Source organism: Chrysochloris asiatica, unplaced genomic scaffold (assembly GCF_000296735.1).
Source record: "Chrysochloris asiatica unplaced genomic scaffold, ChrAsi1.0 scaffold00032, whole genome shotgun sequence".
NCBI classification, from domain to species: domain Eukaryota; kingdom Metazoa; phylum Chordata; class Mammalia; order Afrosoricida; family Chrysochloridae; genus Chrysochloris; species Chrysochloris asiatica.
Window position 1 is genome coordinate 402474 of NW_006408550.1, and position 27958 is coordinate 430431.

Here is a 27958-nt window from a genome sequence, read left to right on the forward strand (position 1 = left end):
ACCCCAATAAAATCCCAGGAAGGGGTTCTAATTAGTCCAGCCATTCCTGATGGACTTGGACATCGTCTCACTTGCCGTGAAGGGTCTGCTATATATAACACAGGGCTCCGAAATCCTGACCTGACCGGAGACTAATTTTAGCTGGCCCATTTGGATCATTAACATCACCTCTGCCTGATTCTTAGTTTAGACCCCAGCAAAGCCCTCTCTTTCTCTGTCAACAATAGTGTCTCCAAATGCCCAGTGGATTTCTTTTCCAGTTCACTCAGCACATTTACAAATCAGAGACAATGACAAGCCTTGAATACTATGTGGAAGCTCTTGTCCCATGTTTCACCACCTGTCCACCTGTCTTGCCTACCTGTAGGTGACCCATTTGGATGTTTTTTTTGTTTTTTGTTTTTTTTTTATTGAGAACCATTTTATGATCGAATAATACTTTATACATATACTAACAATATCAGATAAATGTCACCTCTCTTCAATAATTAGCACCATCATTGTGCATATCTGTTCATCTGGTTAATACAGAAAAAAATATCCTAAAAAGAAATTATACTTTACATTTATACCATAAGGTTTTCAAAGAGATGAAGTGAAGGGCTAAAGGTTAGTATAATCTTCTTACAAACTTTTTTGTTTTAATCTTTTTTTTCTTTTGAACATGAAGAGCAGCCAACCACCTGGTTCCTTCATTTTATGCAAAATTTAAAAATCAGATTGTCAGGTTTTTCCCCAAAAACGTGGAGGAAGGTTTCTAATTTGCAAACCAATAAAACCAGTTCCTATTCATGGTGACATTATTTGTGTCAGAGCAGAATTGTGCTCCATAGTGTTTTCAGGGGCTGATTTTTTTTAATTTTTTTGGGGGGGCGGGCGGAAGTAGATTGTCCAGCCTTTATTCTGAGGTACTGGTAGGTCGACTTGAACCTCCAACCTTTCAGTTAGCTTCGCAGCATGTTAACCATTTGTTAAGTGCTGTTAAGTCCGTTCTGACCCATAGTGATCCTGTATAGGGTTTCCGAGGAGCAGCCGGTGAGCTTGACCCACCAACCTTGTGGTTCAGATGGACCTTGCAGTCCAGTGCACTAACCCACAGTACCACACCAGGACTCTTGTTAGTTGTTTATCCCACCCAAAGCCCAAACCCAATCCACTGCTGTCCAGTTAATTCTGACTCAGTGACCCTAAGGTTTCTGAAACTGTAAATCTTCATGAGAGGGTTAGCTTTGTGGTTAGCCTCCTAATGCCTAACCCACAGCACCACCAGGGTTCCTCTGCAGAGACTACCTAATTTACAATGAGATAGGCTTTCTGTGCAAAACTATTTGGTTTTGGAATGATTGTACTGTGATCACTATAAAAGAGATGGCTGAGTATTTGGTTAGTTGTGCTATTGCTTTCGTTAAAATTTTAAACATATTATTTTTAGTCCGCTATTTGTGAGGCACTGTTTTATGCATACTGTGATGTTACCAGAATTGAGTAAACCCCTGGAGAAGCTGAGTGTGTATCTATGACCGTCCTACCTAAGTACAGCACAGCAGAGCCATCAGTTCCGACTCATGGTAACCCTATAGGGTTTCCGAGCTTGTAAATCTTCATGGGAGCAGAAAGCTGCCTCTTTCTCCTGTGGATCATCTGGTGGATTTGAACTGCTAACCTTGTGGTAAGCAGTCCAACACTTATCCCACTATGCCACCAGGGCATTGTTGTTGTTAAGTACCATGGAGTCGGTTCCGACTCATAGTGACCCTGCACAGGGTTTCCGAGGTTGTAAATCTTTACGGGAGCAGAAAACCTCATCTTTCTCCCATGGAACCGCTGGTAGTTTCAAACTGCTGACCTTGAGGTTGACAGCCCAACTCGTAACTACTACACTACCAGAACTCCGTGGTCCACCCAAATTCTACTGTACACATCTCAAAAAGAGTAAGAGGGGAATGGAGCCAGAGACACATTCTACCCAGTGAATTTGTGCCCTGCAGTGGATGTGGGGGAGCTGTGAATGTACCGTTCTTACAGTCTTGGCCTGTATGAACATTTCTAGGGTTTAAAGGTTATCCATTTTCCACACAACTTGGCTTCTAAATGTAAGCCAGCAACTTCTTATAGGGCTTTACAGAAGAATAAGCAGTTTCAATGCTGAAAGCAAACCCACTCTTTCGGATTTACTATCGGACCTTTTGATAGTCTCCAGCTATACTTTCCAATGGAATTTTCAAGATTTGTACCTCATATGTTGTATTTAGATCTTAGCTTCCACATGAGATTTGATTCCACTGAAATAGAGACATGAATAGGTGCATGTTATATTCTTGCATAGAAAGGAGATTTGTATGTTTGGTTTGGGGACAATGTCCAGAGGACGTGGCATCTGAGCAGAGTTTTGAGGGAAGGCAGGGTTTTAATAGATGGAATGAGTGGAAGGGATAAATTACCATTTGAGGAAACTGTCAAACATTATGTTGTTCAGCAAATGCCGTAGGAAGAGAGGCTCAAAATGTAGGTTTGGGTCCAATCATTTAGGACCCTTGAAAACCATGCTAAAAGTTTAGAAATTATTCTATATGTTGTTGTCGTTATAAGTACCATCGAGTTGGTTCCAACCCACAGTGACCCTGTGTAGGGTTTCTGAGGAGTAGCTGGTGAGCTTGAACTGCTGACCTTGAGGATTAAACTGACTTCGCAGTCCAGTGCATTAACATACAGCACCACACCAGGACTCTGGTAGGGAATCATTAGCAGAAATAGATTGGAATCCTGGTGTTTCTAAATAGATTTATGTAATACATCCCATCCTGCTTCTTTCATCTTAATCGTTACTAAGGGAGCAGCTGAGAAGAGATTATCTCTTTTTGGAAATGATGTTATGATGATGTTGCCAAGTGCCGTTGAGTTGGCTCCAATCACAAAGACCCTGTATAGGGTTTCCACAGAGTGCCTGTGAGGTTGACAGTTTAGATTATATATTGTAGCAGTTTGGGATCCTGATTTTTATTTGATTCTCCCACGCTTAAGGTCCTTGTTACTGCTTGGGGGGTTTTTTGTTGCTGCTTAGTAACTTGCCAGTTACTATGACATCTGTCTTGGCCACAGTGTGCTGCTATTACTATCACGGTTCATCTTTAGAAGAAACAAAGTTTTTATTTTTAACCCCGGCTTCACAGGGGTAACCCCTGTGTCTGTATGCCTTAGAAATCAGTCAATAACTGAGGAAGCGTTAGATAGTCACACACCTTCAGCTGATAGATTCGTGTGTGAGTTTGAAAGCATATTCAAATTTCAGACCATTTTGGACTTTGGTCCTGCTTTTACTTTTTGTCAGGCCATTTCTTGACTTTTCTGCATGTGTCACAGCCTCGCAGACAGCCAGGAATATGTAGCTATTTTGTGAGTTTATCAACCCCCAAACCCCCCAATGGCTATCTCATTTTCTGGTACAATTTTGGCTAGTCTTGCCTATTGCTTGCTGCACTTAAGTCCAGAACTCAGGCTAGCTGGACTACTGGCCTTCCTGTCTGACCATGAGATGGCTAATACTAACAGGACAGCTTCAGAGTGTGACTTCATGGACCAGTTGTATCAGCATTACTTGGGAGCTTGTTAGAAAGGCAGCTGTCAGTCCCCACTATGACCTACTGAAACAGAGCCTACAGTTTAATAAGATTTCCATGTGATTCTGATCACTCTTTGAGAAACACTATTTAGATGTGATTTTGTTTACAAAATAATTTTTACCCCTTTATATAAGTGCTGGTTGTTGTTGTTGTTGTTGTTAAATACCTCCAAGTCGGTTTTTACCCATAGTGATCCTGTATAGGGTTTCCAAGGCACAGCTGGTGAGCTTGAACCATTGATCTGGCGTTTCAGAGTGGCTTTGCAGTCCAGCGCATTGACCCACAGCACCCCACACCAACATGAAATGGGAGCTGATACATCTAGAGCTAATTTTCTAACATCTTTATCAAGTAATCTCATGATTATTGTTGTGTTTTAAAATTGTATAACTTTTTTAAAAGACTGTATTTCTTACTATATTTTAGTTGAGTTGTTGCTACTGAAATAATGCTTACATTTGATAGTTACTTAATTTACTAAACTGACTGCACATTTGTATCACTTCGCATTCCTACCAGCAGTGGGTGGAAAGTCCATTTCTCTATGGTGGTGGTGGTGGTGGTGATGTACAGTAGTCACTTCCGACTCATAGGGTTTCCAAGGCTGTAAATCTTTACTGGAGCAGAAAGCTGCAGAGCTCCTCCTTTCTCTGTAACATCACTAATACTTATTTTCCTGTTTATTTATTTATTTATTTATCATTGTCATTCTAATGGCAGTAAGGAGTGAGGTGATAGCTCATTGTGGTTTTGATTTGCATCTTCCTGTGGTGCTCTGGGATAAAGCGCTGTACCACAGGTTGGTGTGAACCACAAGGTTGGTGGTTCAAACTCACCAGTCACTCCTCAGAAACCCTATGCAAGGTTGTGATGAGTCAGAACCTATTCAATGGCACTTAACAACAACAATGGCTATTTGTGAGGCTAGCAAAGGACTGGGCAATGTTTTGTTCTGTTACTCCTAGATGGCACCTAACAATAAATGACTAATGATGTTGGACATCTTTTCATGTGCTTGTTAACCATTTGAATATTTTCTTTAGTGAACGAACTGTCTGCTCAAGTCTTTTGTCCAGATTTTGATTGGGATATTTATCTTTCTGTTGCCAAGTTGTAGATGTTTTATATATATTTTGGATATTGGGTTCTTACTGGTATGTTTTCCAAAATCTTCTCTCAATCTGTAGATTGTCTTTTCACTTTGTTAATAAAGTCCTTTGATGTATTTAACTATTTTATTCTTATGAGGTGCCATGTGGAATTTTTTTATCTTTTTTTTTTGTAAATTATATGGGAGAATATCAGTTTCACATTTATCCTATCATATTTTGTTTCATTGCAATGATTACAATTCCCTCCATAATTATGAAATAACCAAATTGTATACCCCACAGGACTGCCCTCCGGCCGTCAGCACACAGCCCCTCTCCCTCCCTGAGTCCAGTATCCCCAGCTGCTCCATCTGTCCATGTCATCATCTCTGTCTCCATTTCTGGTATCAATGCTTCTCTGGGTAGGGTCCTACATTCCGCTCTTCTCACTTGATGGTGCCAGGGACCTCCGTTCCTGGACTGCAAAATCAATCACTCCCCTCCTTTTGTTAAAAAAAATCAAGAACATCTACCTATATATTTCTGACCCTCACAGTCAGTCCTGATGGCAATTATTCACTGTTGTACCACAAGAGTCTTATCCCCATCTCCTTTCATTGGTCCCATCCCAACAGATTGGAAACCATTCAGTGGAGATTCTACCTTCTCCTGCCCCATCTGGAATTAGGCTCCCTCTTGAGAGCTTGTAAGCCAGTCACTTCTTGCCTTTGTAGCCCCTCATTTTGGGTAGCCAATGTCTAAGTTGCCCATCCCTGTCAACCCTGTGTACCGAGGGGGTGGGAGTGATCTTCGCTGTAAAGATTTGTTACCTTTTTTGAGCTACTACATCCATAAGTATAGGTAAAGTTCATGGAATTATAACAGGGTACTCTTTTTTTTTTTTTACCCGTCTTCTTTCTTCTTCTAGTCAAGTTCTGATCATACAGCCATTGAAGCCAGGTTAAGTGGGTACTATCTGCAAGTATGGGTGTTCTTGTGAATCTCCCCTTTCTTCATATCAGCTGGATGCTTTACTCTCCGCTCTAGTCCTCAATAGCCATGTCACTGTCTCTGGGCTCAGAAGTCCCCGGGTCTTGCCATACTGCTGGTCAACCAGGTCTCCACCCAGGTTCATAGACTACTGAATGTGGTCAGACTTAGCTCCCAACTTCATTGCTGTTTTTCCCCCTCTTTCACTTATCAGTGACCAACATGTTCACCAGCCAGACCACATGCCTGCTTGTATATTCCCCTTGAGTCTTAGTCTTGGAAGGGAGTTTGCTCTGTGAGAACCGACCACTTGCCTTGATGGCTCCCAGGTGAACAGCTTGCTTGTTCTTGTAGTAAACAATCAGATTGCCATTATTGTTTTTTATTTTTCCTGCCGGTCTTTCTTTCATAAAGTATCTGCTGTTTTTCTAGCCACTCCAGGCTGGTCTGCTTGTCCTTTTGAGTGGAAATTGCCTACCTCCGAGGATTCTGGATGGAGTTCAGGATTCCACCTATGGTCTTATACAATGCAAAGGCTCCACAGGAAGCCTCTTTCACTGGGCAACTTCTAGCCCTGTTTAAGGTATTCCAATCAGTTATAGGCTGAAGACAGACTTACAAGCTTTCTATTGTGGTGTTCCTGGCCATTCCTTTCTCTCCCCTTCAAGTATCTATTTTACAATGGTAGGCAAGGGAAACCAAGATTCAAAAGACAGTCAGGCATCTTACCATTTTTTCCCCACTTTTACCCATTCCAGCGACATCTCAATCCCTGTATCCAAGAGCCCTGTTGTTCCAAAGTTGTGCATACATCATCATTTACCTCTGTCCCACTTAGCCCATGCAAACCTGCCTAACTGGTTTCCCATCCGCCTTGTTCTTTCATACTCCTCCTGCTTCTGTGTATTGCCCCGCACTGCCCTCCCGCCCAGCATCCAAGCTATTCTGTGCCTAGGCCATACATCCCAGTGATCATCAAATATATACATCATTTTAATTTTTTCCCCCTTTTTGAGTGCTTTCTTTTTCTTAGTCTTTTACAGTAATGGTCCTATTCAGTATTTCTCCTTTTTTGTGACTGATTAATTTCACTCAGCATACTGTCCTCAAGGTTCATCCATGTTATGCGGTGACTTGCAGCTTCCTTGTTGTTCTTCAATGTAGCATAGTATTCCATTATGTGTATATACCACAGTTTGTTTATACATTCTTCAATTGATGGGAACTTAGGCTGTCTCCATCTTTTGCTATTGTAAATAGTGCTGCTATGAACATTGGTGTGCATATATCTACTTGTGATATGGCTTGTATTTCTTGTGGGTAAATACCAAGTAGAGGAATTGCTGGATCATACCGTCTGAGGAAGCGCCATAATGCTTTTCAGTGTGGTTGGACCATTTTGCAGTCCCACCAACAACGTAGGAGGGTCCCAGTCTCTCCCCATCCTCGCCAGCATTTATTGTTCTCTACTTTTTTGATCTTTGCTGTTATTGCTGGTGTGAGATGGTATTTCATTGTTGTTTTGATTTGCATCTCTAATGGCTAGTGATCGTGAACATTTTTTCATATATTTGTTGGCTGCCGGGATCTCCTCCTTGGTGAAGTGTCTATTCATGTCCTGCACCCATTTTTTAATTGGGATGTTTGTCTTTTTATTGTAGGTTGTTGTTGTTTCCTATATATTTTAGAAATGAATCCCTTGGCTGGTGTGTCGTTGCAAAAGATTTTTTTCCCATTTTGTGGGTTCCCTTTTTACTCTTTTAGTGAAATCTTTTGATGCAACATAAGTTTTTAATATTTAGTATGTCCCAATCATCTATTTTGTCTACATTTGTTTGTGTAGTTTTCAAAATGTTTGGCAGTTTGTGTATTCCCTGAATTAGAAGCCTCAAATTTGTCTCTATATTTTCATTAATGACCTTTATAATTTGGGGGTTCATATTTACGTCTTTAATCCATGCAGAGTGGTTTTTTTGTATAGGGCGTGAGGTAAAGGTCTTATTTTAATCTTTTGCGTATCGCTTTCCAGTTCTGCCAGTGCCATCTGTAAATGAGACTATCTCCTTTCCATGCAATATACCTACACACTTTGTCGAAAATCAGGCTGTATGTGGATGGGTTAATTTCTGGATTCTCGATTCTGTTCCATTGATCAATGTATCTTTAATTGTACTAGTACCAGGCTGTTTTGACCACTGTAGCCATGTAGTAAATTTTATAACCAGGGAGTGAGAGGCTTCCAACATTGTTGTTCTTCTTAAGCAGTGCTTTGCTTATCCTGGGCCTCCTTCCTTTCCATATAAAGTTTGCATTTGTTTTTTCCATCTCTTTGAAGAATGTCATTGGAATCTGGATTGGGATTGCATTATATGTGTAAATTGATTTGAGCAGTGTTGATATTTTCATAATGTTGAGTCTTCCTATTCAGGAACATGGTATGTTCTTCCACTTTTGTCTCTTTTGGTTTTCTGTAGTAGTATTTTGTAATTTTCTTTGTATAGGTCTTTTGTTTCTCTGGTTACGTTTATTCATAAATATTTAATCCTTTGGGCTGCTATTGTAAATGGTATTGCTTTCCTAATGTCCTTTTCAGAACTGTCATTGTTACTATAGAGGAATCCAACTGATTTTTGTATGTTGAACTTATACCCTGCCACTTTGCTGAATCTTCCAATGAGGTCTAGTAACTTTTTTACTGAGTCTTTGGTGTCTTCTATGTATAGGATCTTATCATCTTCAAATACAGAGAGTCTTATTCTCTCTTTGCCTATTTGGATGCCTTTAATTTCCCTGTCTTGCCATATAGCTCAGGCTAAGACTTCCAAAACAATATTGAATAGGAGTTGTGACAAAGGGCATCCTTGTCTGGTTCCCGTTCACAGAGGAAAGGTTTTCATTGAGAGTGATATAGGCTCTTGATTTTGTATATATGCTCTTGATTATGTTGAGGATTTTCCCTTCAATTCCTACTTTGTTGCTTGTCCACTAGACCTGCCTGCTGTCCGAAATGCCAATCTTGGTTCATCTGACCTAGACTTGGGACTCTTCATCTCTGCAACTGGATGAGCCATTTCATTGATATCTATATCTATCTATCTATCTGTCTATCTATCTATCTATATTGATATATATCTATACACACACATACACACATATATATGGGAGCACGGTGGCTCCATACAATATGCACAGGACTATGAATCACAAGGCCTGAGGTTTGAGCCTGCCAGCTACTCCTTGAGATAAAGGTGAGACTTCCTGCTCCCACAAAGATTTTAAAAAGCCTCAGAAACACTATACAGGTTCACTATGAGTCAGAACCAACTTGACAGCACTTAACAACATATATACATGTATACGCAAAACCACTATGAGTTGAAATGAACTCCATGGCACTTAACAACTAATAATGTAATCATATTGATTATTTACATTCCCTTCAAGCTTTTACCAGACTTCTTAATTTTTATTAATTGGTATAAAATGATATCTGTGTGGTTTTGATGTATATCTCTCTGATAATGAGAAAATTTATCAGGAATGGATGTTGGATTTTATCAAATGCCTTTTCTGCATCAATCGATATGATCATGTGGTTCTTTTCTTTTTTTCTTATTTATATGGTGGATTACATCGTTTGTTTTTCTAATGTTGAACTATCCTTGCATCCCTTTTATGAACCCCTCTTGGACATGTTGAAGTGTTTATTTTTATGTGTTTCTGGATTCTGTTGGCTAGGATTTTGTTGAGAATTTTTGCGCCTATGTTCATGAGGGATATTGGTGTATAATTTTCTTTCTTAGTGATGTCCTTCCCTAGTTTTGGTATGAGGGTTATGCTTGCTTCAAAAAAGTTTATTAGGAAGTTTTCCATCCACTTCTATATTCTAGAATAGTTTGAGTAGAATTGGTGACAGCTCTTCCCTGAATGTTTGGTAGAACTCACCAGTGAAGCCATCTGGGACTTGACTCCTTTTGATTGGGAGTATTTTGATGACCTGATCAGTTTCTTTTTATGTTATGGGTCTGGTCAAATTTTCTACCTCACTCTGTGTAAGTTTAGATAGCTTGTGTTTTTTTAAAAATGTATCCATCTCTTCTAAGTTTTCGAATTTGTTGGAGTAGAACTCTTCATAGTATTCTGTTATTATCCTTTTGATTTCGTTTGGTTCCATTGTGACATCACCCATGTGGTTTCTAATGCGAGTTATCTGTGTCTTCTCCCTCTTTTCTTTTGTTAGGTTTGCCAGTGGTTTGCCAATTTTATTAATCCTTTCAATGAACAAGCTTCTTGTCCTGTTGATTCTTTCTATAGTTTTTCTGTTTTCCATCTCATTTATTTCTGCTCTTATCTTTATTATTTATTTTCTTTTGGTGACTGTAGGTTTCCTCTGTTGGTCAGTTTCTAATTGTTGTAGATGCTGTGTTAATGTGTTAATTTTGGTTCTTTTTTCTTTTTGGATGACGCATTTATTGCAAAAAATTGCCCTCTGAGCACTGCTTTCGCTGTGTCCCAAAGATTTTGGTATGTTGTGTTTTCATTCTCATTTGTTTCTAGGAACTTTGGGAATTCACGTTTAATTTTTTCTTTTACCCAGTCGCTTTTCAGCAGGGTGTTACTCAGTTTCCATGTATTCTGCTTTATTTCCTTGGTCTTCTTATTGTTGATTTCTAATTTTATAGCATTGTGATCTGAAAAGGTGCTTTGTAGTATTGTGATGTTTGTAAATTTATGGATACTTGCTTTGTGACCTAACACATGGTCAATTCTGGAGAATGTTCCATGTGCACAGGAGAGGAATGTGTATTATGCTATTGTTGGGTTGAATGCTCTGTACACATCTATGAGGTCAAGTTGGTTGATTGTGTTGTTTTGTTCCTCTGTAACTTTGTCGAGTTTCTTTCTGGTTGTTCTGTCCCTTTTCGAAAGTGGCGTATTAAAATCTCCCACTATAATTGTAGATTTATCTATTTCTTTCTTCAATTCTAGTAGAGTTTGCTTCATATATCTTGGTGCTCTTTCATTGGGAGCGTAGATATTTATTATGGTTATGTCATCTTTCTCACTTGACCCTTTGATCATGAGATAGAGTCCTTCTTTATCTCTTATGCTGGTTTTTGTCTTAAAGTTTACTTTATCAGAGATTAATATTGCCATTCCTGCTTGTTTATTATTGCAGTTAGCTTGGTATATTTTTTTCCATCCTTTAACTTTTAGTCTGTTTTTGTCTTTGTGTGTAAGGTGTGTCTCTTGCATGCAGCATATTGAAGGGTCTTGTTTTCTTATCCATTCTGCCACTCTGTCTCTTCACAGGTGAATTTAATCCATTGACATTCAATGTAATTATCGATTGGTATTAATTAATTGCTGCCATTATGTTAATTTTTGTAGTGCTGTTCATTCCTTTGTTCTGCATGCCTTCTTGTGCTGTTTGTGTTTTTTGTGTGCTATTTCTTGTCGATTTCTTCTTAGTTTTCATGTTTCCTTGTTCTGCTTGGGTGTTCATACTCATGGTAAGTCGTGAAGTGCTAACTTTCTTTGGGGTTACTCTATAATATATTAACTTTTTCCTCCATTTAAGATAGTCTATTGTATTCTGTAATCTAACCATCTGGATCTCTGTTGCTATATTTTTCCCATCTTTGACATTGTTATTACTTTGATCTTCAGTTGACCTCCAAGCTCCTTTGAATTCGTTGTTGTGATTTTGTTCTGTTCTGGACTCTGCTACCTGTAGTCTGAGTTTCACGTGTTGTTGCCACATCTGTCAATCTCTGGTTGTTGTCTGTTCTTGTTGGTTTTCAGTCTAAAGAACTCCCTTTAGGATGTTTTGAAGTGCTGGATTGGCTTTGACAAAATCTCTTAGCTTCTGTTTATACTGAAATGTTTTGATTGCACCATCGTATTTGATTGACACTTCTGCTGAATAGATGATTCTTGGTTGGCAGTTTTTTTTCTTTTAAGGTTTTATATATGTCTCCCCCTTGCCTTCTTGCCTGCATGGTTTCTGCTAAGAAGTCAGAGCTTAATCTGATTTTCTTGCTTTGTGTAGCACTTCTCTTTTCCCTAGCTGCTTCTAGGATTTTCTCCTTGTCTTTGATTTTGGAGAGCTTGATTATTATATATTTTGGTGATTTTGGGGGGAGTCTATCCGTCCTGGGGTACGTTCGCCTTTTTGAATGTTAATCTTCTCATCTTTCTAGATATTAGGGAAATTTTCTTCCAGAAGCTCTGCAACTATCTGCTCTGTGGACTTCTCTGTTTCTTCCTGTTCCAGAATGCAAATAATTCTTAAGTTGTACCTCTTCATGTTATCCAGCATGAATCTTAGACTCTCTTCAGATTTTTTAATCCTTTTTTCTGCTTGCTCTTCTATCTTAGCAGTATTGAGAGATTTGTCTTACAGCTTGCTGGTTCTGGCTTCCATTGCTTCCATTCTGCTCCTTTGCTCTTTCAGTGTATTGTCCATTTCTAATAGTTTATTATTAATCATCTGGACCTCTTTTTTTCAGGTTTTGAATTGTTTCCAATGTTGTATCAATCTTGTTTGATTGCTCCTGTAGTACTTTCCTGACTTCTTCCTTAATTTCCTCCACTCCTTTTCAGAGCATTTGAATTTGTTTCCATATCATTATTCTGAATTTCTTCTCAGGCAGATCCGGAGCCTGCTCTTCCTCTTTTGGAGAGCCTTAGTCTGTCTCCAGCTCATTTGTGTCAGTTACTCTTTTCTGGTTTTCGATCTGCTTTGAGATCTTTGTTGTGGTTTTTTGGTCATCTTCAGTAGTTAGGTGGGCTTTTCATGCTTAAATGGTTGTTTGTTGCTGTGTTGTTACACTTACTGCGTGTCTCCTGGTGGCTATGATCAGGAGATAGCCTTCCCTTTTCTCATTTAATGTCTAGTATTGGCTTTTGTCTCAATGGTGGAATATTATGGGGTATGCTTGTAGCCTGGCTGTATGGCCACGATTGCTGTCTCTTCTTGAGTAGCTTAGGGATAAAAAGCTCCCACTTCCAGAAAAAAAGTGTGATCAAAAGGACCAAAAACAGAAGCAATACAAAAGCAATGACAAAAACCACCACTCTAAAACAAAAATAGAACTGTGGCCAACTGGCCAGTTGCCTTTGCTTCTTAGGCAGTGTGTGTGCACCATAGAAACCTCCAGCAGTGGGTTGGGGTGTCCACTTGCACAGGCCCCTCCTCTAGTTACCACCACAGAGGTACGCAGATGGATATTGAGAAGTTAATGAGAGAAACATTGTCCACTGTTTTTGTCTCTGAAGGTCAGTTAGGTATCTGCATGATGCACAGCATAATTCTAAAAATAGTTGTGTCCTCTTATGTGGGAGTTTTACAGGTTGTTCATATGGTTTGTCTGTCCAGCCAAACCTGCTTTTTTCTTGCTGGTAGGCAGAAGTAAAGGGTCCTGCACAAGTTAAATTTAGGGCTGGGACCCAGAGTCAGACGTCATAATCAGCCACCAACAAATCTGGCTGTGAGGCCAATGGGGTTCTTCCCTGCCATGGAAAAACTGTGGGCTCAACGCTGGCCTTTTTTGGGGGTGCCACCCACCCACCTGAAGGCGTCAGGGCTGGGCAGAGAAGACGGGACAGGGAAGAGGAGGAAGAAATGTGTAGAATCCCTCCACACCTCCTTTTGCAAATGTCCCTACGCTGGGTTTTAGTACCTGTTCACTGTGCCGGTTGGGTTGTGGCCATGCCTTCTGAACCCAGCCTGGGCCGGGTGACTGCAGAGGGAGTCCTGTGTCTGGATCAATTCCTAAATCACAATTATTTTCCTTTATACTGTGATTTTTCCACTGATGACGCCCTGCACCTTAAGCTTGATCCAGAGCTCTGGGCTGTTCGATGAAAGCAGCTTCTCTGGATTTTCAGTTCCTCCTCTATGGAGCCTGTCCTACCTGACTCTGCCTCTACCACCACCAAAACCAGAAGTCTATCTTCTTTTTAAATGGACTAAATTTCCTTTATGAAGTTCACTGTTTGAACATATTTTAATTTGAGCACTTATAAAATGAGTAACCATGGACCTTATATTTGAATTACAAGTGTATTTTTTTAAGTTTGTAACATTTGTATGTATGAAAACTTGGACTCAAAAGTAGATTTTAGAATTAATATGAGGGGGTTTCAAAAGATTCAAGGAAAATTTCCATTGTGTTGTAATTCAAATTTTCACATACCTTTTGAAGCCCCTAGTTTGGAGATAAGAATGTCAGGGAAGTACTAAACATGCAGTCTTAACCATTCTGAGGGATTAGTTTACTAGCCCTCATGAAACCAAGAAAAGAGGTGTGATCTACAAAAGAACTATTTTGATTAATACTGGAGACCAGTGTGCATCACTGTTTCCTGGAGAAACGTGTGTATTTGTTTGTTTTATAAACTTTATTTTGGGTTTACCAGTATTCGTTGCTACCAAGTCAATTCCAACTCTTGTGGATCCCATATGTGTCAGAGTAGAGCTGTGCTTCATAGGACTTTCAGTAGCTGTTTGGAAGTGGGTTGCCAGGCCTTTCTTTTGAGGCACCTCTGAGTGGTCTTGAACCTTTAACCTTTTGGTTAGCAGCTGAATGAATGAATTGTTTATACCACTCCAGGACTCCAGTTTGACTTTAGGGGGGCTGCGTAAAGATAGGTAGGTGGTTAGTGAAATCCCAAGCAGCAGTAAGAAGTTTTACAAAACTGTTGAGTTAGTATATGTTCAAATTTTAGCTGTTATGAAATTAAAGGGCTTTATGCAATGAACTGCAAAGTTAGTTTGACCTGCAAGGTCAGTGGTTCAAGCTCACAAGCCTTTCCGCTCCTAGGAAACCCTATACATGGTCGCTGTGTGGTTAAACTAACTTGATGGCACTAAACAATAACAATAAATTCAGTTTTTTAGGTGTACTGGTGACCTTGTAGGATCATCACTGGATTGCTAACCACAAGGTCAGCAATTCAAACACACCTGTCACTCCTCAGAAGAAAGATGAGACTTTCTGCTTCCATAAAGATTTACGGCCCCAGAAATCCTATACAGGATCACTATAAGTCCAAATGGAGACCTGGTATGGCACTGTGGGATAATGCACTGGACTGCAAGGTCAGTTTGAACTGTAAGGCACGTGGTTCAAATTCACCAGCCACTCCTTGGAAACCCTATACAGGGTTGCTATGTGTAAGAACCGACTGAGCAGCACTAAATAACAGCAAAACAAGTCAGAATACAACTTTGCAATGAAATGTAACAACAACATTCCATTTTTATTATGTAAAAGAGACCAAGCTCACATTTAGCACCCATCCTTTCCCCAACATTCAGGCCTCTTAATACCAGTACTTTTGATTTGTCTAGAAGTTTCTTCCGTGTAAGACTCCTGTTACTGTGCGGAGAATGTGGCACATATCTAAATTAACCCAGTAGCAATACCTTGAAGACATATATTTGGTAAAATTCGTGTGAGGTTTACCTGTGTTATTATCTTTTCTGGTTTAGTCAAAGATCCAAATGTCTGAGGTTAATTTCTGAAGAAGCTAGAGATTTGAGTTCAAAGTTTTTAGAAACTTTTGAAGTCTTTCTATAGTAATAAATTCTAGCTAATCTGGTTTGGAGGATGAGTCATTCTTACCTTCTTAATTGCTTTGAGAACTTCTGTGTGCAAAATGAAAATCAATATCAGTAATTAAAAGTTATTGATTAAATATCAGAAAATTCTACTGGATTTTACATTTCTATGACCATATACAGTTCCTAGCATATAGTTTTTTGTTTTTTTTTTCCTGAGCTCTGAATTAACTTCATTATAACATTGATTTTTATGTGTGGTACAAATGACACTTTTCATAGTATAAGTATGATAAGTTTGAAGAAAGGGCTAAAGAGTATCAATGTGGCAAAGAAATCCTGTGCAGAGTAGAACCACGTCTTGATTAATGAGACACTGGAATGTTTTATGGTGGAGGAATAGGAAAAATAAAGAAAATTTTTAGGATCAGTAGTTATATGTCTGGGATGATTTAAGAACCTAACTGAACAAAAGTTTAAGATAAGGTTTTCTAAAGAACCAGATAGGGTTTTTTTAATAAGAGATTACTAAAAGCCCCATTGATAACTTCAGGGAGAGTTAGGACATCCTAGATTAAGTGGTTTCTCCAAACAGAGTTACACAGTTAAGCATCTGTGCTAAAATGTTACAGTAAAATCTGCTGACATAAATATAGCTGTTTAGGGAATTAAATGTTCAATTAAGTACTATTTAGCGAAGCCTGCCAAAATTTCTGCAAGGTAGGTAAAGGATACATTTATAACACTCTTCTTGTAATTGAAATATAGCCAGTAGTAGAGTGGATTATGATAACTTTTAGTATTTTGATGTTGGAAGCAATAAAATATTAAGTTACAGATTAAATATTCAGCTAAGATTTTAAAGGCAATTTTAAAGAAATTATAATGATTTTGTTCAGAGTTTTTGAGGTGCCCTTACTCTAGATTTTTAAGTTGACTTTTTTTTTTCTTTTTGATGTAAATGTGAAGTTAATTTTAATCTTCCCTCTTCCCTTCTCTTTCTAAGAGAGGTTGAAGGAAAGATCTTGTAAACCTTGGGGTTCTGTGGTGCTCAGCAGGACATACATGGTCTGGCTTTATCTCCTAAGAACATATAGTCAGGTACCACATCCCTGTCTTCCATGCCACTTGCCTGGTAAATGTGATCTGTAGATTCCTTCTTGGTAGAAGTGACCTATGAGTTTATCACTTCCAGGCAAAGCATTAGGAGCCAGTGAGTGATTATTGCTGCCTTGGGAACTGGTGACATTCAGTGCCGTTCAGACTGCAGCCTTCAGTGAAGACCCCATGGAGCAGAGCACTACCCCCTGTCCTAAAGTGAACATACACTATCACTAAGTCTCTAAGATTTGGGGATGCTTGTGACTGTAGTCTAAGCCAGTGTAACAAGGTGGAGACAGGTCCACTAGGTGTGTGGTGCTGTAGGATCAGCACTGGACTGTTAGCCTCAAGATCAGTGGTTCAAACCCACAAGCTGCTTCTAGGAAACCCTAGACAAGATTGCTGTGAGTTGGAGTCGACTTGCCGGCACTTAACAGTGAGGATCCAGAAGACGTTAATATATTTCTCATTCAATACTTTGCCCACAGAATCCTCCAGTGTTGTATGTAAGTCGATACTTGAATGTTTTCTTTAGTCTTTCAGACTGAAAAATGTCAAGACTGTTCTTCCATGTTGGTTTTCTAACTCTAGGTCTTTGTATTGCATTATAATACTTTATTTTGTCTTCTCCAGCTGCCTTTTGAAAATTGCTTTTCAGCTCTTCTATTTCATCATTTCTTCCTTTTACTTTAGCTGCTCCACATTCAAAAATAAGTTTCCCTGTCTTTTTAATGACCTTTTACTTTCTTTTAATGTGTGATGTTCTTGATGTCATCTACACCTTGATGTCATCTTCGTCCATTGGTGTATCAAATCTATTCTTGAGATGGTCTGTAAATTCTAGTGGGATATACACAAGATCATAATACTTTGACTCCTGTGGATTTCTAAATTTTCTTCAGCTCAATCTGAACTTGTATATGAGCAACTGTTGGTCTGTTACACAGTCGATCCTGACCTTGTTCTGACTAATGATATTCAGCTTCTCCATTCCATAGATGTACTTGATTTGGTTCCTGTATATTCCATCAGGTTAGGTCCACATGCACAGTCACCAATTATATTGTTGAAAAGGTATTTACAGTGACTAAATCTGACAAAATTCTATCATATGATCTCCGGCATTATTTCTGTCACCAAGGCCCTATTTTCCAACTACTGATTGATCCTCCTTTATGTGTTTTTTTTTTTAACCTCCTTTTTTTTTTTTTAAGTGTATTTGTCTTAATTACCTTCACTCAATTCACAATAAAAAGTTTAATTTTTGTTTTAATTTTTTATTGTGGCTTGTCGGAAAGCTTACTGGGCAAATTATTATTCTATTCACAATTTATAGACATTTTGTTTTATAATATTAGTTGTTCTTCCCTCAGTCTAACAGCACTCTCCCCACTTCCTCCCTGGGTTCCCCATTTACATTTGTCCTCTTTCCTGCCCTTCCTACCTTCAGAGCTTTGTTTGGGACACCATTGTCCTTTTGTTCTCATAGGGTGAATTGTTCTGTGGTGTACTTTCCTCACTAATGCCATTGCCATTCTATAAGCCTATCTGATGTTTGGCTGAAAGGTGATCACTAGGGGTTGGTCCCAGTCCAGGTTTGAAAGGTGTAAGTGCCTCTTGGAGATTCAACCAGTCTCTGTCAGACCAGTACGTCTAGTCATTTTATTATTTTGAATTTTGTTTTACATTTTTCTACCACTCAGTCTAGGACTTCCTTTCACATTCCAATCACCAGTAATTATCAGTGTATCTTGATTGCATGATTGATCAATTTCAGACAGCAGAAGTTGGTAAAAAATCTTCAGTTTCTTCATTTTTGTCATTAGTGGTTTGGGCATAAATTTGAATAATAGTCTTATAACTTAATTTCCTTGTAGGCATATGAATGTTATCCTATCATTGACAGCATTGCATGTCCTGATTAGAAGCTTGCAAACCTCTTTGATGATGAATGTGATGCTATCCCTCTTCAATTTGTCATTCTTGGCATAGTAGACTGTATAATTAATCTGAGTCAAAATGGTCAACTGGTGCATTTCAGTTCACTAATGCCTAGGTTAGCAATCTTTATGCATTCCATTTCATTTTTGATAACTTCTAGTTTTTCTTGATTCCTACTTCATACATTTCATGACCCAATTATTAATTAATGTATATAGTAGCTTCTTTTCATTTTGAGTCATGCTGCATCCACAAATGAAGGTCCTGAAAGCTTTACTCCATCCTTGTTACTAAAATAGTCTCTACTAGAGGAGGCGTTCTATGAAGAAAAACGTGGCATCAGGATTGGAGGAAGACTCATTAACAACCTGCGATATGCAGATGATACAACCTTGCTTGTTGAAAGTCAACAGGACTTAAAATACTGATGAAGATCAAAGAGCACAGCCTTTGGTATGGATTACATCTCAACGTCAAGAAAACAAAAATCCTCACCACTGGACCAATAAACAACATTCTTATCAATGGAGAAAAGATTGAAGTTGTCAAGGACTTCATTCTTCTTGGATCAACTATCAACACTCGCGGAAGTAGCAGTCAAGAGATCAGACGACGTATTGCACTGGGCAAATCTGCTGCACAAGAACTTTTTAAAGTGTTGAAGAGTAGAGATGTCAGCTGGAGGACTAGGATGCGCCTGACCCAGGCCATTGTGTTTTCAATAGCCTCATATGGATGCGAAAGCTGGACAGTGAATAAGGATGATCGTAAAAGAATTGATGCCTTTGAGTTGTGGTGTTGGAGGAGAATACTGAAAGTGCCATGGACTGCCAAAAGAACCAATAAATCTGTTTTGGAAGAAGTGCAGCCAGAGTGCTCCTTGGAGGCCAGGATGGCTAAACTTCATCTCTCCTACTTTGGACATATTGTCCGGAGGAAACAATCGCTGGAGAAGGATGTCATGCTGGGTAGGGTGGAGGGTCAGAGAAAAAGAGGAAGACCCCCAACGAGATGGATCAGCCAGGTGGCATCATTGATGGACTCAGGTGTGGCAACGGTAGTGAGGTTGGCCCAGGATCGAACATTGTTTTGTTCTGCTGTGCATGGAGTCGCTATGAGTCGGTTCCGACTCGATGGCACCTGACAACAACAACAACAACAGAGGAGGCAGCTCTTACCCAATTGTATTTTGAGTGCCTTCCAGCCTGAGGTACTCATCTTCTGGCACTGTTATCGGATCAGACATTGTTCCACTGTTACTCATAGGGTTTTTGTTGGTCAATTTTTTTTCAGAAGTAGATCACTAGGTCTTTTTTCCCAGTTTGCCTTAGTCTGAAAGTTCTGCCAAAATCTGTCGACCATGGGTGACCCTACCAATGGCGTAGCTTCCAGCATCACAGCAACACACAAATTACCACACAAACTGACAAATGAATTGTAAAGAGTTGAATTGGTAAAAGTTATGTTATAGACATATTTACAACAATGACCACAAAAAGAGTAGCTGCTTGTGGTTTCATGGGATATCCCAATTAATTGGCCTGATAACATATTTAGTGTTTCAGTTCTACCACTTAGTGACTGGCATCTTAGAAGCTTGCAAACATTCATCCCAGGCACAATAATTGGTTTTTATTTGTCTGGAAGAAGGAGCATCAGGAATAAAGGAGGATATGGATTAATTGGCTCCAGCTGCCTCCTTCGCCATGAGACCAGAAGAATTGCATGGTGCCCAACTACCATTACAGAACATTTTGATAGAAGATTCTGTAGAATTATGATCAAAAGGCGGGAAATGCAGAACAGAATTTCAAATTCTCATGGACTCCAGACTTCGTAGAGCCGTGAGATTGAATATGAAATAATGTCCTTCCAAAAATAACCCCTGAAGTCTTCCTAAAACCAAGCAGTACGTTAGCTTAGCTAGTAAAAAAAAAAAAAAAAAAAAAATGCCTGCCTTGAATATAATGCTCTTTTTTTGAATGTTTTATTGTGAATTATGTGATAGTTTACATGGGAGAACATTTAGCTTTACATTCATCCTATTGTATATCATTTCATTGCCATGATTACAATCCCCTCCATGCATCATCAGCCAACCCTGCGAGCCTGCCGCCCAGTCGTCAGCACACAGACCCTCTCCCTCTGGTTCTAAAGTCTCCAGCCGCTCCATCTCTCCACGTCATTGTCTCTGTCTCCATCTCTAGCATCACTGCTTGTCTGGGTAGGGTCCTGCTTTCCATTCTCCCTTGATGGTCCCAGGGCCCTCCGCTCCTAGACTGCAAAGTTAATCACTCCCCTCCTTGCTACAAAAACGTCTACCTTTACATTTCCAACCCTCACAATTAGTCCTGATAACAATTATTCACTATTGTATCACAAGAGACCTATCTGCATTTCCTTTCATCAGCCCCGCCTAGAAAGATTGGGTACTATTCAGTGGAAATTATACCTTCCTCCATGCCCTCTGGATCTAGATTCCTTCTTGAAAGCCTGTAAACCAATCACCTCTTGCCTTTGAAGCCCCCCATTTTGGGTAGCCAATGTCCAAGTTGCCCATCCCTGTTTACACTGTGTACCGAGGGGGTGGGAATGATCCTCGCTGTAAAGATTTGTTCCCTCTTTTGAGCTACTGTATACAGAGGTGTAGGTCAAGTTCATCAAACTGTATCAGATTACTCTTTTTATCCCTCTTCTTTCTTCTTCTAGTTAAGCTCTGATCATGCAGTCATTGAAGCCAATGGTCAAGTGGGTATTAGCTGCAAGTGTGGGTGTTCTTGTGCATATGCCCTCTCTTCTTATCAACTGGATGCTTCACTCTCCACTCTAGTCCTCTGTCGCTATTGAGTATAATGCTTTTTTAAGAGGCTTCTGTGGGATTAAATTGACAACAGCACTTTGAAAGATGAGGTAGGAGCCTTAGGGAGAAGTAAATATATGTTAATGAAAGAGGAAGAATTCAAAAAAGGAGGGTGGGAATGTTTGCATAAATCAAAGAATGTTATCGGTGCCAGTATCTGGTACCTGTAGAAACTGTTGAATTGTTGAATGTTTTGTTGTGTATATCCTCAGCAACAACAGCAAAATAAATAAACTAAAAGAAAAGCCATGCAATAAATCTTGATGTTTTCATGTAAGATTTTCAGGCTCAAAAGCAGTGGTAATTTTGTGATGTTTAACTTTGCATTTAAATAACTTTGGGAAATTTTCTTCCCTGATAGATTTTATTACATTAAAAATAAACAAATATTCACAGTCTATAAAGACTTTGTTGCTGTTGTTAGGTGCCTTGGAGTCAGTTTCATCTCATAGAGACTTTATGCCCAACAGAACGAGCAGTTCGACACTGTCCTGTGTGGCTACTGTGAGTTGGAATCAACTTGACAGCAATGAGAGTTTGAGTCTTTGTTTTCGGATGCATTTCTGTAGCTTGCAAAATTAAAAGATTTTAAACCATGTCTCTGTGAATAGGAGAAAGTGTAATGTAATGCTCCTATCTTCCAATGCAGCTTTATCGTTTAAGAGATTCCTTATAAAATGCCATATGATACCACTTTAAGGGAAAGGGGAGGTGAGGTAAATTATATTTGCCTTGGCTGAGGTAAATTATATTTGTTTTTACACTGTGGTATTGTTTCTTTTCATTCCTTTTAAGCGCTATATTGTGATGTGTTCGTTTGTGTGTTTGTAGTGTGTGCAGAAGCCTATAATCCGGATGAAGAAGAAGATGATGCAGAGTCCCGGGTATGTTGCCTACTGATAAATCCATTTTACATTGGTATTGTTGTATCGTACAAGGAAAATGATCATGGAAAAGATGTAAACAGCCATAGGTTTGCAGGAGACAGCTCATTCTTTTGACTACTGTAGTTTTACAAAAAAGACTGTGAGTTACATGTTGTCTCCCTAACTACCCCCTCTCCCACAGTATTTCCGTCAGCAATATTCATGCTCAGAAAATACCTTGTGGGGAGGGCACAGTTGTCAAAAACAAACAATACTCACATTCTTTCTTTCTTATCTTATCTCTGAGAGTCTACTTCTACTTGAAGTTCTGTAGAATTACTTTTATCCAAAGAATATCTCTTTGGTATATTGTGAGGCCTCTGGGAAGGAGCCTGTCTTTGGAGACTAGGAGTATTTCTTTTTGGATAAAAGGAGAGATGAATACAAAAACTCACTGTAGTTGTAGTCTAACAACGAACAAATGTTGTGTTTTTCATAGTGATAATGTTATTTTTGTATGACAGCATTTCTAGTAAAGAAAAATACTGGAAAAAAAAAGCCTTCTGTTTCTACAATAACAACAGAAGTTTACTCTGAAACAAACGAATCACAGTGAGTTCACATATAATGTATTGTTTTTGTTGTTACTAAATGCTGCCAAGTTGGTTCTGAGAATCGTTACCTTGTGTTTAGCAGCTCAGTGCTTATGCGACAGCACCATATCAGGATGTCAATATAATGTATTTATTATTGTTGTTGTTAAGTGTGGTCGAGTTGTTTCCTACTCATAGTGACCCTGTATAGGGTTTCGGAAGCTGAAAATCTTTGTGGGAGCATCTTTCTCCCACATGTTGTTGTTAGGTGCTGCCAAGTTAAGTCCCAACTCATAGTGACCTCATGCCCAATAGAATGAAACCCTGCCTGGTCCTGCACTAGCCTCACAGTCATTGCTACACGTGAGTCCATTGCTGCTGCCATTGTGCCATCCCATCTTGGGGTCGTCTTCTTTTTTGCTGACCCTCCACTTTACCAAGCATGATGTTTTTCTTCAAGGATTGGTCACTCCTGATAATATGTCTGAAGTATGAGAGACCAACTCTGACTATCCTGGCTTCTAAGGAGCATTCTAGCTATACTTCTTCCAACACAAATTGTTCTTCTGGCAGTCCATGGTACTTTTAATATTCTCCTCCAACACCACTCCTCCAACACCATAGCTCAAATGTATCAATTCTTCTACAGTCTTCCTTACTCATTGTCCATATGAAACTATTGAAAATACCATAGCTTGGATCAGGTACATCTAAGTCCTCAAACTACCATCTATGTATGCTCTTGAACACTTTAAAGAGGTCTTGTTCAACAGGTTTGCCCAATATACTATGTCATTTGATTTTTTGACTGCTGCTTTCATGAGTGTTGATGGTTGAACCAAGCAAATGAAGTCTTTGACAACTTTAATCTTTTCTCCATTTATATGGATGTTGTTTATTGGTTCAGTTGTGAGGATTTTTGTTTTTCTTTACATTGAGGTGCAACACATACTGGAGACTGTGGTCTTTGATCTTCATCAGTAAGTATTTTAAGTCCTCTTTGCTTTCCGCAAGCAAAGTTGTATCATCTGCATATTGTTGTTAAGTGCCATCAAGTCGGTTCCGACCCACAGCGACCCTCTTTAAGGTTTCCAAGGAGCAGCTGGTGAGCTTGAATAGCAGGTTGTTAATGAGTCTTCCTCTAATGCTGATTCCACATTCTTCATGTGATCCGTCTTCTTGGATCATTTGCTCAGCATACAGACTGAATAAGTATGATGAAAGCATTCAACCCTGGCACACACCTTTCCTGATTTAAAACCATTCCATGTCCTCCTTGTTCTGCTGGAACACTGCCTCTTGGTTTATGTATAGGTTTCTCATGAGCACATTATAAGTGTTCTGAAAGATTCATTCTTGGCAATGTGGTCCATAGCTTGTCATGATCCACACAGTCAAAAGCCTTTCTATAATCAATAAAGCACAGGTAAACATCTTTCTGGTATTCTCTGCTTTCAGCCAAGATCCTTCTGATGTCAGCAATTATACCCTTGTTGTAGTTATAATCTAAGAAATATAAGAGATATGACAGATAACAGTGGTATTAAAAGACTGGTAAATTACAGATGAAAGAAAAAAAGGAGGAAATAAGAGTTTATATTTGAAAATTGTTAAAATTCAATAAGAGTTCGACTTTTTATTTACTCCTTTAAATTGGGAAAGTGTTTCAACAGAATCCAGTTCTGTTGTACAGTTAGAGAAGTCTACTTAACACATCCTTTGTAGGACAACCCCCACCCCCGAGAGAAACTTGCTAAGTATGACTTAAACTGTCATACTTTTTAGTCCCCCATAATATTTGGGAATAATTCCTACAACATAATCTAAAATGTAGACAAATGTTAATCCTTTAAGATGTTTTTTGCAGTGTTGTTTTAGTAGGGAAATGCTGGAAGCCAGCTAAACATCCACCATGAAAAGAATGGTTAATTGTAACAAATGATAAATAATCAACTGTCCCTAAACACACACAGTGTTTACAAAATGTTTCTAATGCCATGGGAAATTCTAAAAAGTGTGATATGAAAAAAGGCCTTTAAAAGTGTGTGTGCAGTATAACTCAATTAAAAATAAAGACTGAAAGGAAATAGACAAAATGTTTATAGTATTTGTTTCTGGGAGATTGTTGTTGTTGTTGTTAGTTGCCATCGAGTCGGTACCAACCCATAGTGACCTTATGCACAGCAGAACGAAACACTGCCTGATTCTGGGCCAGCCTCATTACTGTTGCCACTCTTGAGTCCATCGATGCTGCCACTTGGCCATTCCATCTCATTGGGGGTCTTCCTCTTTTTCTCTGACCCTCCACCTTACCAAGCATGATATCCTTCTCCACTTGACTGGTCCCTCCTGACAATATGTCTGAAGTATGAGAGATGAAGTTTGGCCATCTTGGCCTCCAAGGAGCACTCTGGCTGCACTTCTTCCAAAATGGATCTATTGGTTCTTTTGACAGCCCATGGCACTTCCAATATTCTCCTCCAACACCATAACTCAAAAGCATCAATTCTTCTACAGTCTCCCTTATTCACTGTCCAGCTTTCGCATGAATAGAGTTTATGGAAAATACTATGGCTTGAGTCAGGCACACCCTAGTCCTCAAGCTGACATCTTTGCTCTTCAGCACTTTAAAAAGGTCTTGTGCAGCAGATTTGCCTAATGCAATATGTCATTTGATTTCTTGACTGCTGCTTCCTTGAGTGTTGATAGTTGATCCAAGAAGAATGAAGTCCTTGACAACTTCAATCTTTTCTCCATTTATATGGATGTTGTTTATTGGTTCAGTTGTGAGGATTTTTGTTTTCTTTACATAGAGATGCAATCCATACCGAAGGCTGTGCTCTTTCATCTTCATCAGTAAATATTTTAAGTCCTCTTCACTTTCAGCAAGCAAGGTTGTATCATCTGCATTTTGCAGATTGTTACTGAGTCTTCCTCCAATCCTGATTCCACATTTTTCTTCATAGAACCCAGCTTCTTGGATTATTTGCTCAGCATACAAGTTGAATAAGTATGGTGAAAGAATACAACCTTGTCGCACACCTTTTTTAATTTTAAACCATTCAGTGTTACCATGTTCTGTTCGCACAACTGCTTCTTGGTCTAAGTACAAATTCCTCATAAGCACAATTAAGTGTTCCCGAATACTCATACTTCGTAATGTTATCCATAGCTTGTTATGATCCACACAATTGAAAGGCTTTGCATAGTCAATAAAGCACAGGTAAACATCTTTCTGATAGTCTCTGATTTCAGCCAAGATCCATCAGACATCAGCAATGATATCCCTCATTCCACAACCTCTTCTGAATCCGGCTTGAACCTCTGGAAGTTCTCTGGGAGATTATATGATGAATAATTCATGAAAATCATTCATAATTATGATATTAATCCTTTCATAACAGTTTATACATTTTTTCACAGTTCTTTTAGTTAATTTTTAGATCTTATGTATTTCTATATCCTTGGTGGTGCAATGGTTTGGTTAAGCACTGGGCTGCTAATCGTAAGGTTGGAGGTTCAAACCCACTAGCTGGGAAAGATGAGTTTGTCTGCTCTCATAATGATTCTCATTTCACATCGTAATCTGAATCCAGTTTGAACCTCTGGCAGTTCCCTGTCAATGTACTGTTGCAGTCATTTTTTAATTATCTTGAGTAAAATTTTACTTGAATGTGATATTAATGATATTGTCCGATGGTTTCCACATTCCGTTGAGTCACTTTTCTTTGGCTTGGATACAAATATGGATCTTTTCCAGTCAGTTGGCCAGGTAGCTATCTTTCAAATTTCTTGACATAGTTGAGTGAGTACCTCCAGTGCAGCCTCAGTTTGTCGAAAAATTTCAGTTTGTATCCCATAGATTCCCAGAGACTTGTTCTTGCCAATGTCTTCAGTGTAGCTTGGACTTCTTCCTTCAGTATCATTGGCTCTTCATCGTATGCTACCTTTTGAAATGGTTGAACACCGACCATGTCTTTTTGGTACCGTGACTGTGTATTCCTTCCATCTTCTTTTCATGCTTTCTTGATGTCATCCCATAATTTGTATGGTCTTCAGTCATTAGTATCTAATGCATCAGATCTGTTCTTTGGATTATTCTAAATTCAGGTATGCGTTTGAGGTTCTGAGTGAAGACAGGCGTGTTTGGACTGTGGCCGTGGCATAGGTGAGCAAGGAATGAGTTTTCAGTAAATGTGGTAGAATCCGTTGAAGCTGAAGAATTGGGTATTCTGATTTAAGTTTTTAAAAGATTACCTTCAGCTGCGTGGGAACGTAGTTTGAACAAATAGGAAAATCTCGTATAAGTATTACTTAACAGATATATCTTAACACATATGTCTGATATTTCTTAACAGATATATCGTATTTTCTTTAAATAAAAGATCTAAGTAAATCTTAGATCTTAATTGGATTTCTCATTTTCTTGGTTGAAAGGCAGCGCAGCATCTTTGAAGTGGAGTCAGCACACCTCTGTAAAGGACTAAACAATAAATACTTTAGACTTGGAGACTTCAGCATTCTCTGTTGCAGCTCCTCAACTCCGCTGTCGTGGCTTGAAAGCAACTGTAACTTATATAATGAAATGAATGTGACTGTGTTCCAATAAAACTTTATTATGGACACTGGAATTTGAATTTCATGTAATTTTCATGTGTCACACAATATTATTCATGTTGATTTTCTTTTTCAATCACTAAGAAAATAAAAAACCAATTCTAGCTCAGAGCTATACATAAACAGATATGGCCCACAGGTCGTAGTTTACTGACTTTTGGCTTAGAGTATAAACTGGGTACCCAGCCTGCCTGGGATGAATCTGGCTTTGCAGCTGATGGGCTGCATGTCATTGGAAAGTTAATTTGCTGAATTCATTTCTTGAATCTAAATTGGCACCTGGTCTCTTGATGTTAAGTATCACCTTGGGCCAGTTCCCGCTCATAGCCGATTCTGTATACAACAGAACCAAACTCTACCTCCTGGTTATGCACTGCCCTCACAGTTGTTAATGTTTGATCCCATAACATATTGGTTACGTTTGGCACAGCCACTATGCCAATCCATTTCGTTGACTGTCTGTCTCTTTTTTGCTGACCCCAAAAATGTTTGACTTTACCAAACGTGATGTCCTTCTCCAGGGACTGGTCTTTCTCGTGCTCTCTTTTTTTTATAATTTAAGTTTTTATTGTGAATTGAGTGATCGTTTACATGGGAGTACATCGGTTTTACATGCATTATTTCATTTCAGTGATTACAGTCTCCTCAATGCATCATCATTCAACAGTATTTGCTTCTATTCCCTCTGGGTTTTTTGTTTTTTTTGTGTGT

The 27958-nt window shown here is 39.0% G+C and overlaps 1 protein-coding gene across 1 annotated transcript in view; it reads left to right on the forward strand.

The window, feature by feature from the left end:
* Positions 1-27958, forward strand: part of PRKAR2B (protein kinase, cAMP-dependent, regulatory, type II, beta) — a 108453-nt gene that overhangs the window by 43683 nt on the left and 36812 nt on the right. The window contains exon 3 of the mRNA XM_006859267.1: positions 22003-22055. Within this exon, the coding sequence (XP_006859329.1) occupies positions 22003-22055 (53 nt within the window). The remainder of the gene's footprint in view (positions 1-22002; positions 22056-27958) is intronic.